The sequence below is a fragment of the Scyliorhinus torazame genome, chromosome 3 (genome assembly GCF_047496885.1).
Source record: "Scyliorhinus torazame isolate Kashiwa2021f chromosome 3, sScyTor2.1, whole genome shotgun sequence".
Taxonomy (NCBI): Eukaryota; Metazoa; Chordata; class Chondrichthyes; order Carcharhiniformes; family Scyliorhinidae; genus Scyliorhinus; species Scyliorhinus torazame.
In genome coordinates, this window is record NC_092709.1 from 166,574,030 (window position 1) to 166,586,638 (window position 12,609).

The window sequence follows — 12,609 nt, forward strand, 5'->3', positions numbered from 1 at the left end:
AGTCACTTGGCGAATTTGGACGAGGCGTTCATCCGTGGCCGGTAGATTGGAGACCACGAAGGCCACATGGGCGTCAACCTGGCAGACGAATCCTGCTGGGTCACACGGGGTGTTGACTGCCCTGGACAGAGCGTCAGCTATGATCAGGTCTTTGCCCGGGGTGTATACGAGCTGAAAGTCGCATCGCCGGAGTTTGAGCAGAATGCACTGGAGGCGAGGCGTCATGTCGTTCAAGCCTTTTTGTATTATATTGACCAGCGGGCGATGGTCGGTCTCGACGGTGAATTGGGAAAGGCCGTACACATAATCATGCATGAAATTTGACGACACCGGTCAACAGGCCCAGGAACTCCTTTCTATCTGCGCGTAGCGCTGTTTCGTGAGGGTCATGGCGCGTGACGCATATGCAACGGGGGCCCATGATGAGGCCTCATCGCGTTGCAGGAGCACTGCCCCAATGCTCAAAAAAGGCCAATACCGGGGCTGTGGTAAGTTTGGTTTTAAGTTCTCTCCATTCGCGCTCGTGGGCAGAAAGCCATTGGAAGTCTGTCGTCTTCCTGACCAGGTTCCTGAGAGCTGTGGTATGAGAGGCGAGGTTAGGGATGAACTTCCCTAGGAAGTTGACCATGCCCAGAAATCGGAGGACCGCCTTCTTGTCCTCTGGCTTTTTCATGGCTGTGATGGCAGCCACCTTGTCCGCATCCGGCTGCACACCCAACTGGGAGATGTGGTCCCCTAGGAACTTGAGTTCCGTCTCGCCGAAGGAGCATTTAGCTCTGTTGAGGCGTAGGGCCTGCTCCCGTATGCGTTTGAAACTGCGCTGGAGGCGACTGATATGGACCAAATGATCATGTTGTCAACATAGATGCGAACACCTTCAATGCCTTCCATCATTTGTTCCATGATCCTGTGGAATACCTCTGATGCCGATATGATCCCAAACGGCATCCTGTTGTAACAATATCTGCCAAAAGGGGTGTTAAAGGTACAGTTTCCTGCTGGATCTGTCCAGTTGAATTTGCCAGAATCCTTTTGAGGCGTCAGGTTTGGTGAAGAGCTTGGCCTGAGCCATCTCGCATGTGATCTCTTCGCGCTTGGGGATTGGGTAATGCCCCCTCATTATGGTGCGATTCAGATCCTTTGGATCAATGCAGATTCTGAGCTCGCCGGAAGACTTCTTTACGCACACCATGGAACTGACCCAGTCGGTTGGTTCCGTATCTCTGGAGATCACTCCTTGGTCTTGGAAGTCCTGCAGCTGCTGCTTGAGACGGTCCTTGAGGGGTGCTGGGACTCTGCGAGGTGCATGCACCACAGGCATGGCGTTCTGTTTGAGTATGATCTTATAAGTATATGGGAGCGTGCCCATGCCTTCGAAGACGTCGCAGTGCTGGTCGATGATGGCGTTGAGTTGCGTCCTGAAGTCAGCATCCTGGAAGGCAGACGTGTCATCAGGAGAGAGAGAGTGAACTCTTTGAATGAGGTTTAGCAATTTGCACGCCTGTGCGCCAAGCAGAGAGTCCTTCGAGGAGCCCACGATCTCGAACGGAAGGATGGCTTATCGTGACCCGTGCGTTACTTCGAGTTGGCATGAGCCGGTAGCAGGAATGATGTTGCCATTGTAGTCTAATAGCTGGCAGGCCGATGGGAGAATGCTTGGTTTGACACGAAGGCTTTGGAAAGCAGACCACGTCATGAGATTGGCGGAGGCACCAGTGTCCAGGCGGAATCGTATTTGGGACCGGTTGACGGTCAGGGTGGCACACCACTCATCGTCTGGATCGATGCTCTATTACCGACTGCGGCTGGTGTCTTTGCTTCGGGGACAGCCTGTTTTTCGTTACGACACCGACTCGAAAAGGCGCCCTCAAGTCCTCGGTGTCACTGCTGTGTGGGAGGTCGGAATTGGACTCGGTGACCGTGGGTTGAAATGCCCGAACATTCCTGCGAGGCTGGCTGAAGCGATATGAATTGGAAGGCTGAGCTGCTCGACAGCAGGCAGCATAGTGGCCAAGTCTTCCACATCGTAGGCATTGTCGAGATTTTGCGGGGCATTGTCGCTTTAAATGGGCAGAGCCACAGTTGCCGCATGTCGTGACGTCAGCACGTTCACTGCGCCACCGCGCATGCGCGGTGCAGTCCTGCGTGGTGCGCGCCTGCGCGTTACGTTCCTCCATGTCGCCGACCCCTCGTTTGGTGCGTACAAACACGAGAGTCCGCGAAAAGCACTCGAAACGGCCGCCCTCACCCAGGCTGAGGCCCTAGAGGTGCTCAATCACTTGGACCCGTTCCACCTCGTGGGGACCTTGCCGCGCCCTTTCAGCTGCTTGTATATGGGAGCACCGTCTGGTGACATCTTCACGTAGGACACAGGTCTCGATGGCGGTCGCTGGGGTGAGCTGCCTCGCTTTGAGGAGCTGCTGACGTAGGTGGTCCGACTGAACACCGAAAACGATCTGGTCACGTATCATGGAGTCGGAGGTGGGCCCGTAGCTGCAAGATTGCGCAAGGATGCGGAGGTGCGTGAGAAAGGATTGGAAAGGTTCATCCTTACCCTGCAAACGCTGCTGGAACACGTAGCGTTCAAAACTTTCATTCACCTCTACGCTGCAGTGAGTGTCAAATTTGAGGAGAACCGTCTTGAACTTCGTCTTGTCTTCGTCATCTGCAAAGGTGAGAGGGTTGAAAATATGAATCGCATGGTCCCCGGCCGTGGAGAGGAGAAGAGCAATCTTTCTGGTGTCCGAGGCGTCCTCCCTGTCCGTGGCTTCGAGGTAGAGCTGGAAGCGCTGTTTGAAAATCTTCCAGTTGGCCCCGAGGCTGCCGGCGATGCGGAGCGGTGGCCTGATGTTGTCCATGTTGCAGAATGACGGAATGCTGGCGGAAGGCAAATCACTTGCAGGTAGGTCTAAGAAGTGCTAGTATGCAACCACACCTGGTATCATGACGTGTTGGGTGTTCTGGATCACATACAGGTCACCAGCACTTGAAGTGGTGCAACACTATTTTATTAAAAGGTTAACTATATAAACATACTTGAACTGTGGGTAAATACGACACCAGCTTTAACTAAATACCTTTGCCTTGTCCTAACCAGTTGATGCACTCAGCACATGGTGAATGTCTGTGTTGCAGGCTGTGAGCTCTGTACTCCTAGCTAGCTGCTACTCGAATGAGCGGGAACTCTGATGTTCCCTGTCTTTATAGTGCGTGTGCTCTCACTGGTGATTGGCTACGGTGTTGTGTATGTTGAATGATCCCACTGTGTGTCCATCAGTGTGTGTCTGCACCATGATATACTGGTTTTTATTATGACATTATTGACAGCAGTTAGATCAGAAAATCTAATGCTGGGCCGCCTCCGCAGCTGCAAAACATGCTGTGGGGTGGGGGTAGGAGGGGGGGTCCAATGTTTTATGCCTGTATATATGCAGTTTGTATGCTACACATGGATTTTTAAAAGTACAAACACCACCATGCAGCTGACATAGTCATAAACAGAGCAACTCTTTTCATTTAGCAGCATGGGTTAAACTAGTAGAATAGTACGGTGTAGTTAACAAATCAGAAGCGAGCAGAGAGATGGAATTTACCTGTCAGGAACCCTTGGGGCAAAGCACGAGGTAGTGGAATGAACACAAAGGACATTTTCTGCCCCAAGCTGTTGGATCTTGCTCTCAACCATCTGCAAATCTGTGCGCAATTCATCTCCCTCAAGCAGATTCTCAATCACTACAGGTTCAAAACCTGATCCAAAAATAAATGCAAGTGTGGAAATGAATCAGAACAATTATAAAACAGTAAGGACATTTTGCATCTCACACTGACACATGATTTCTCAAAAATTCAGTTCTTCTAGTTAGCAAAATATTAAAATGAACAAGTGTCTGCGCATTGATTAAAAAAAACATGAAAATTATTTTGTCACAATGTCACATAATAAAAAGTCCACAGACATCCAAATAGCATTATACACTGAAATAGTAGCCTAGGGGAGATTTTCAATCATACCTCCTTTTTTAATGTCATGTCACAGTATAGGTTTATTATTTTGGAGTGGTTCAATTTATACTGTATATCTTTTCCCATTGTTGAAGGTTTGGGTGTCCTGTACATTATGGAAATATGCAACTGTGTTTGGACCATAAATTGACATATTTAATCTCTGTGGTTACATTAATAAAACAGTTATGCCTTAATAAGATCTTTTGAAAAGAGATGGTATTTTATTTGTCAAAGTTTTGACGTTAACGAGTAAATCTTTGAAAGCCTCTATGCTAGTGCAGGGTCCTTTAAGGGTTGCAGAACAGGGCACAGATATTAGCACAGCCAATTAGCAGCTGTTTCAGTTTTCTATTTAAGATTGGAAGCATCAAGAGTTGAGCCTGCGGCCCTCTGTGCATGATTCTCTGATCCATTCTCCAGGTTCCGTTCTGGCAGCAGAGTCTATGAAATATATCCAATAAAGTTTATAGCTGGTTGCTCCCTCGACCTCTTGTTGGGTGAATGCATCACACGGTGTGATGCTAATTTGTGCTAACCAGAACCAGAAAGTCTGTTTTTTGGCCTGTGCTGATTTAGATACTCCAAGCACAGGAGAAAAATCTGCAATTTGTCTCAGCATGTGTGAAGTGCAGACAAGGAGCGAGATTTAATTCCCACCCCTGTGGCAAGTTTGGTGGTGGTGAGGGTATATATTCAGGCAGGAGGGTGGCGACTGGGACCCTGCTGTCTTCCTGCCTCTGTCCTGATTAAGTCTGGGACACAAATGCTTGTGGATAGCCATCAGACCCTACTGCCAATTGAGGCCCTTGTGGTAGTCGGCATTAGGGGTATTACGGTACCCTGAATAATGCTATAAGACCATTGGTGTGGGAGGTACCTGAGACTGCTATTTTCATTGGTGAAGCCTGCCTGCTGGTTCCGCCCTGTAAGAGCCTGTGTCTCCCCAGCTTCTGCATTCTGTACCTGCGCTGCTGGGGGAAACATCTAGTGCAATAAAGCCATCAATTGTCTCCAACCTCGCTTCTGGAGTTATTGATCGAGCATCAATTTATTACACTAGATTTTAAAGAATGGAGCTCCGAATCAAGCCGGAGTGTCTGCAATTCAGTCCTCACGCGGCAAACTCAGCGGCAACCTTCAAACACTGGCTGGCGTGCTTCAAAGGGTACCTCAGAACGGCCACGACTGAACCTACGGAGGACCAGAAACTGCAAGTTCTCCACTCGAGGGTGAGCCCAGAGATCTACACCCTCATCGAGGATGCGGACGATTACGAGACTGCAATGACCCTGCTGAAAGGACACTATATTTGCCCTGTAAACCAGGTCTATGCCCGACATCTACTCGCGACGAGGTGACAAATCCCCGGGGAAATCGCTGGATGAATTCTACCGTGCGCTCCTGGTGTTAGGGAGGAACTGTGACTGCCTGCAAGTTTCGGCCAGCGACCACACAGAACGTTTGATCTGGGACGCTTTCTTTGCAGGTATCCTGTCATCCCAAACCGCCAGCGATTTCTGGAGAAAGAGACACTAGGCCTCAAGGAGGCACAGGCCCTTGCTAGCTCCCTGGATGTGGCCTCCCGAAACGCCCGCGCTTACGTCCCTGACCGTGCGGCAGCCCCTTGGGCAGCGTGGAACCCCCCCGCGGCCAACTCCGATGCATCTCCCATTCCCCCACAAGCTTGCGCTGCAAGACTGCCAGGCAACCTGTGGGGCCCCGCTGCTATTTTTGCGGGCAAGCCAAGCATCCCCGGCAGTGCTGCCCGGCCCGCTCATCCATCTGCAAAGGGTGCGGCAAAAAGGGCCATTTTGTGGCAGTATGCCAGGCCCTGCGTTGCCGCGGTCTCTGGGGGCGAACCGGGACCACCACCACAACTCTCTCCACGAGCCACGTGCGGCCAGCGGGCGCCGCCATCCTCCTTCTCCAGGACCACGTGCGGCCTCCGGGCGCCGCCATCTTGTCCCCCGGGGACCACGTGCGACGGATGGATGCCGTCATCTTGTACACCTCCAGCCATGTGTGACCCGTGGGCGCCGCCATCTTGGCTAGACTCTCAGGACCCCAATTCGGATGACCAAACACCACCCGAAGAAAACATCCAAATTTTGCCACGACTTGCCTCGGTGACCCTGGACCCGTCTCGGCCCCGAACACTCTCAACTGTGACGACAGCCGTGCTCATCAACGGGTATAAAACGTACTGCCTGATCGACTCCGGGAGCACAGAGTGCTTCATACACCCCAATATGTTACAGCGCTGTTCTCTCCCCATCCACCCAGTCAACCAGAAAATCTCCCTGGCCTCCGGGTCTCATTCAGTGGAGATCAAGGGGTTCTGCATAGCGAACCTCACGGTCCAGGGAAGGGTGTTTAAAAATTACCGGCTCTACGTCCTTCCTCACCTCTGTGCTGATTCGCTCCTAGGGTTAGACTTCCAATGGAACCTCCAGAGTTTAACCTTTAAATTCGGCGGCCCTATACCCCCCCCCTCACTGTCTGCAGCCTCGCGACCCTCAAAGCCGATCCGCCTTCCCTGTTTGCGAACCTCACCCCGGATTGCAAACCCGGGAGCAGACTGTACAGTGCCCAGGACCGGACCTTCATTAGGTCGGAGGTCCAGGGGTTACTGAAAGAAGGTATTATTGAGGCTAGCAACAGTCCCTAGAGAGCTCAAGTAGTGGTTGTAAAGACCGGGGAGAAGCATAGGATGGGTATCGATTATAGTCAGACCATCAACAGGTATACACAGCTCGACGCATACCCTCTCGCCGGCATATCCGATCTAGTCAACAGAATCGCACAATACAAGGTCTTTTCCACGGTGGATCTAAAATCCGCCTACCACCAGCTCCCCATCCGCCCTAGCGACCGCAAATACACTGCATTCGAAGCAGATGGGCGGCTCTACCACTTCCTAAGGGTTCCCTTCGGTGTCACAAATGGAGTCTCGGTCTTCCAACGGGAGATGGACCGATTGGTTGACCAGTACGGTTTGCGGGCCACGTTTCCGTACCTCGATAATGTTACCATCTGCGGCCACGACCAGCAGGACCACAACACCAACCTCCGAATATTCCTCCATATCGCACAAATCCTTAATCTAACATATAACAAGGACAAATGCGTGTTCAGCATCGACCGTCTAGCCATCCTCGGCTACGTAGTGCATGATGGAGTTATAGGCCCAGATCCCGAACGCATGCGCCCCCTCATGGAGTTCCCCCTCCCCCACTGCTCCAAGGCCCTGAGACGCTGCCTGGGATTTTTTTTGTATTATGCCCAGTGGGTCCCCAACTATGCGGACAATGCCCGCCCACTAATTCAATCCACAGTTTTTCCCGTCGGCAGAGGCTCGCCAGGCCTTCAGCCGCATCAAAGCGGACATCGCAAAGGCCACGATGCACGCAATCGACGAATCCCTCCCCTTCCAAGTCGAGAGCGACGCGTCCGACGTAGCCCTGGCGGCTCCCTCAACCAAGCGGGCAGGCCCGTGGCCTTCTTCTCACGCACCCTCCACGCTTCAGAAATTCGCCACTCCTCAGTTGAAAAGGAGGCCCAGGCCATAGTAGACGCTGTGCGGCACTGGAGGCATTACCTGGCCGGCAGGAGATTCACTCTCCTCACTGATCAACGGTCGGTTGCTTTCATGTTCGATAATGTACAGCAGGGCAAGATAAAGAACGATAAGATCTTACAGTGGAGGGTCGAGTTCTCCACCTACTTCTCTGAGATCTTGTATCGTCCCGGGAAGCTAAACAAGCCTCCTGATGCCCTATCCCGCGGCACATGTGCCAACGCACAAGTGGACCGCCTCCGGGCCCTCCACGAGGACCTCTGCCACCCGGGGGGTCACTCGATTCTTCCATTTCATTAAGACCCGAAACCTGCCCTACTCCATCGAGGAGGTCAGGACCGCCACCAGGAATTGCCAAATCTGCGCTGAGTGCAAGACGCACTTCTACAGGCCAGAGAAAGCGCACCTGATAAAGGCTTCCCGTCCCTTTGAACGTCTAAGTATGGACTTCAAAGGGCCCCTCCCCTCCACCGACCGCAACACGTACTTCCTGAACGTGATTGACGAGTACTCCCGGTTCCCATTCGCCATCCCCTACCCCGACATGACCGCAGCCACCGTCATAAAAGCCCTCCACAGTATCGTCACGCTGTTTGGTTTCCCCGCCTACATACACAGCGATAGGGGGTCCTCCTTCATTTAAAAAAATATATATATTTTTATTAAGAATTTTTCAATAACAATATTTTCCACCTTACAAACCAAACCCACCCCCCCGTAACAAAGAAAAGAAAAAGAACTCGCGTGGCAAGACATGAACATGGCAAGTCAATAAAATACAGAACTTTGTACATTGGATTCTTCCCGTACATGTCAGTTTCCAGATCATTCATGTCCTTTCTTGCTCTCATGCCCCCCAAAACACACACACACAACACACAACAACACACACACACACACACACACACTCTCTCCCCCCCCCCCCCCCCCCCCCACGAACGATGTCCCCCCCTCCCCCCCACAGGTTGCTGCTGCTGCTGTCCGACCTTCCTCTAACGCTCCGCGAGATAGTCTAGGAACGGTTGCCACCGCCTGTAGAACCCCTGCGCAGACCCTCTCAAGGCAAACTTTATCCTTTCCAACTTGATAAACCCAGCCATATCATTTATCCAGGCCTCCACGCTGGGGGACTTCGCCTCCTTACACATTAGCAAGATCCTTCGCCGGGCTACTAGGGACGCAAAGGCCAGAATGCCGGCCTCTTTCGCCTCCTGCACTCCCGGCTCGTCCACTACTCCAAATAGTGCTAGCCCCCAGCTTGGCTTGAGCCGGATCTTTCACCATCTTAGATACTGTTCCCGCAACTCCCCTCCAGAATCCCTCCAATGCTGTCCCACCTTTTAAAATCCTCCTCCATCTGTTCCACCAACCGCGTCAAATTAAGTTTGTGCAGTGCCCCCCAGCTCCTAGCTACCTGAATCCCCAAGTATCGAAAGCTCCTCTCCGCCCTCCTCAACGGTAGGTCGTCTATCCCTCTCCCTTTGTCATCTGGATGGATCACAAAGAGCTCACTCTTTGCCACGTTGAGCTTATAGCCCGAAAAGTCTCCAAACTCCCGTAGGATCTGCATTACCTCAACCATCCCCTTGGGCATGACCAAAACATATGGACATGGTTCGCCGGACTTCCTGAGCATCTCCCACATCTGTCCTCCACCCCAAAGAACCTACTCAGCCTCGCCCCCGTCATATGCGCTCTATGAACCACCTTAAATTGTATCAGGCTACGCCTGGCACACGAGGAAGAGGAATTAACCCTACTTAGCGCATCACCACATAGCCCCTCCTCAATCTCCTCCCCCAACTCCTCCTCCCATTTACCCTTCAGCTCCTCTACCAAAGCCTCCCCCTCTTCTTTCATCTCCTGGTATATCGCCGACACCTTGCCCTCCCCGACCCATACGCCCGAAATCACCCTATATTGAATCCCCTGTGCCGGGAGTAGCGGAAATTCCCTCACCTGTCGCCTCACAAACGCCCTCACTTGCATGTACCTGAAAGCGTTTCCCGGGGGTAGCCCAAACATCTCCTCCAGCGCCCCTAAGCTCGCAAACGTCCCGTCAATGAACAGGTCCCCCATTCTTCTAATCCCTGCCCGATGCCAGCTCTGAAATCCCCCGTCCACCCTTCCTGGGACAAACCGATGGTTGTCTCTGATCGGGGATCACACCGAGGCTCCCGTTGTACCCCTGTGCCGTCTCCACTGCCCCCAGATCTTTAGCGTTGCCGCCACCACGGGGCTCGTGGTATACCTTGTCGGCGAGAGCGGCAGCGGTGCCGTCACCGGTGCCCCCAGGCTCGTTCCTTTGCAGGACGCCATCTCCAACCTCTTCCACACCGCCCTCTCTCCCTCCATCACCCACTTACGGATCATTGCCACGTTGGCTGCCCAATAATAACCACCCAGATTCGGCAGTGCCAACCCTCCTCTATCTCTGCTACGCTCCAAGAACCCCCTCCTTACCCGCGGGGTCTTGCTCGCCCACACAAATCCCGTAATGCTCCTGCTTACCCTCTTAAAAAAGGTCTTAGTGCTCACAATTGGGAGGCATTGGAGTACAAAAAGAAATCTCGGGAGGACCACCATTTTAACCGACTATACCCTACCCGCCAGCGAGAGTGGCAACATGTCCCACCTTTTAAAATCCTCCTCCATCTGTTCCACCAACCGCGTCAAATTAAGTTTGTGCAGTGCCCCCCCAGCTCCTAGCTACCTGAATCCCCAAGTATCGAAAGATCCTCTCCGCCCTCCTCAACGGTAGATCGTCTATCCCTCTCCCTTTGTCATCTGGATGGATCACAAAGAGCCCACTCTTTCCCACGTTGAGCTTATAGCCCGAAAAGTCTCCAAACTCCCGTAGGATCTGCATTACCGCAACCATCCCCTTCACTGGATCCGCCACATACAGCAACAGGTTGTCTGCGTACAGCGACACTCGATGTTCCTCTCCCCCTCGAACCACTCCCTTCCATTTCCCCGACTCCCTTAACGCCATGGCCAAAGGTTCAATTGCTAATGCGAACAGCAGAGGGGACAGGGGGCACCCCTGCCTCGTCCCTCGATACAGCCGGAAATACTCCGACCTCCGCTGGTTCGTGACCACACTCGCCACCGGGGCTTTATACAGGAGCTTAACCCAACTGATAAACCCTCCCCCGAACCCAAACCTCCTCAACACTTCCCAGAGATACTCCCACTCTACCCGATCGAAGGCCTTCTCCGCGTCCATGGCTGTCACTATCGCCGCTTCTCCCTCCACCGATGGCATCATTATCACATTTAGGTGCTTCGCACATTAGTATTTAACTGCCTACCCTTTACGAATCCTCGTGGTCCTCGTGAATCACCCCCGGGACACAGTCCTCAATCCTCACGGCCAACATTTTTGCCAGCAACTTAGCTTCTACATTAAGGAGCGAGATCGGTCTGTATGACCCACATTGCAGTGGGTCCTTATCCCGCTTCAAGATCAAAGAGATCGTCGCCTCCGACATTGATTCATTGAAGGCCCTTACCAGCAACGGGGCTAACAGGTCTACATACTTCCTGTAGAACTCCACCGGGAACCCATCTGGCCCGGGGCCTTCCCTGCCTGCATGCTCCTCAGTCCTTTAACCAGCTCCTCCACCCCAATTGGCGCCCCCAGACCAGCCACCTCCTGCACCTCCACCCTTGGGAAGCTCAACTGATCCAAGAATTGCCGGATCCCCTCTTTTCCCCCTGAGTGCTGGGACCTATACAGTTCCTCGTAAAAGGCCTTGAATGCCTCATTCACTTTCCCTGCACTCCGCACCATAGTTCCCCTGCCATCTTTAACTCCACCTATCTCCCTCGCTGCCATCCTCTTACGGAGCTGGTGTGCCAGCATCCGGCTCGCCTTCTCCCCATATTCATATATCGCCCCCTGTGCCTTCCTCCACTGTGCCTCTGCCTTCCCTGTGGTCAACAGGTCGAACTCCGTCTGGAGACTTCGTCTCTCCCTGAGTAGTCCCTCATCAGGAGCCTCTGCATAGCTCCTGTCCACCCTTAAAATCTCCCCCACTAACCTATCCCTTTCCCTGCCCTCGCTCTTCACCCTGTGAGCCCTGATGGAGATGAACTCTCCCCTGACCACCGCCTTCAGCGCCTCCCATACTACTCCCACCTGCACCTCCCCGTTGTCGTTCGCCTCCAGATACCATTCAATACACCCCCGCACCCTCCTTCGTCTGCCAGCAGTCCCACATCCAACCTCCACAACAGGCGTTGGTCCCTCTCCTCCCCCAGCTCCAGCTCCACCCAGTGCGGGGCATGGTCTGAGATGGCTATGGCCGAATACTCCGTTCCCTCCACTTTCGGGATCAATGCCCTGCCCAAAACAAAGAAATCTATCCGGGAGTAGGCCTTATGTACGTGGGAGAAAAAGGAAAATTCTCTGGCCAAAGGCCTGGCAAATTTCCACGGATCTACTCCCCCCATCTGATCCATAAACCCTCCCCCAAACCCAAACCTCCTCAACACTTCCCAGAGATACTCCCACTCAAGGGCACCTTGGCCGCAGACGGCCTCCTCCCCGTCCTAGATCTGGAACGATCTAATGCTGGGTCCAGCACCGTGTTAAAATCCCCGCCCATTATCAAACTCCCTACCTCCAGGTCCGAAATACGTCCCAACATCCGTTTCATTAATCCAGCATCGTCCCAGTTTGGGGCATATACATTCACCAGTACCACCTCCGTCCCCTGCAACCTACCACTCACCATCACGTATCGGCCTCCCTTGTCCGCTACTATGTTCTTGGCCTCAAACGACACCAGCTTTCCCACCAGTATTGCCACCCCTCTATACTTCGCATCCAGCCCCGAATGGAACACCTGCCCCACCCATCCCTTCCTTAACCTGACCTGATCTGCCACCCTCAGATGTGTCTCCTGAAGCATGGCCACGTCTGCCTTCAGTCCCTTTAGGTGCCCTCTCGGGCCCTCTTAACCGGCCCATTTAGGCCTCGCACATTCCGCGTGGTCAGCCGGATTGGGGTTTACCAACCC

The 12,609-nt window shown here is 53.1% G+C and overlaps 1 protein-coding gene across 1 annotated transcript in view; it reads right to left on the minus strand.

Annotated features, from left to right (window-relative positions):
- Positions 1–12,609, minus strand: part of sepsecs (Sep (O-phosphoserine) tRNA:Sec (selenocysteine) tRNA synthase) — a 127,630-nt gene that overhangs the window by 50,844 nt on the left and 64,177 nt on the right. The window contains exon 6 of the mRNA XM_072496508.1: positions 3,594–3,747. Within this exon, the coding sequence (XP_072352609.1) occupies positions 3,594–3,747 (154 nt within the window). The remainder of the gene's footprint in view (positions 1–3,593; positions 3,748–12,609) is intronic.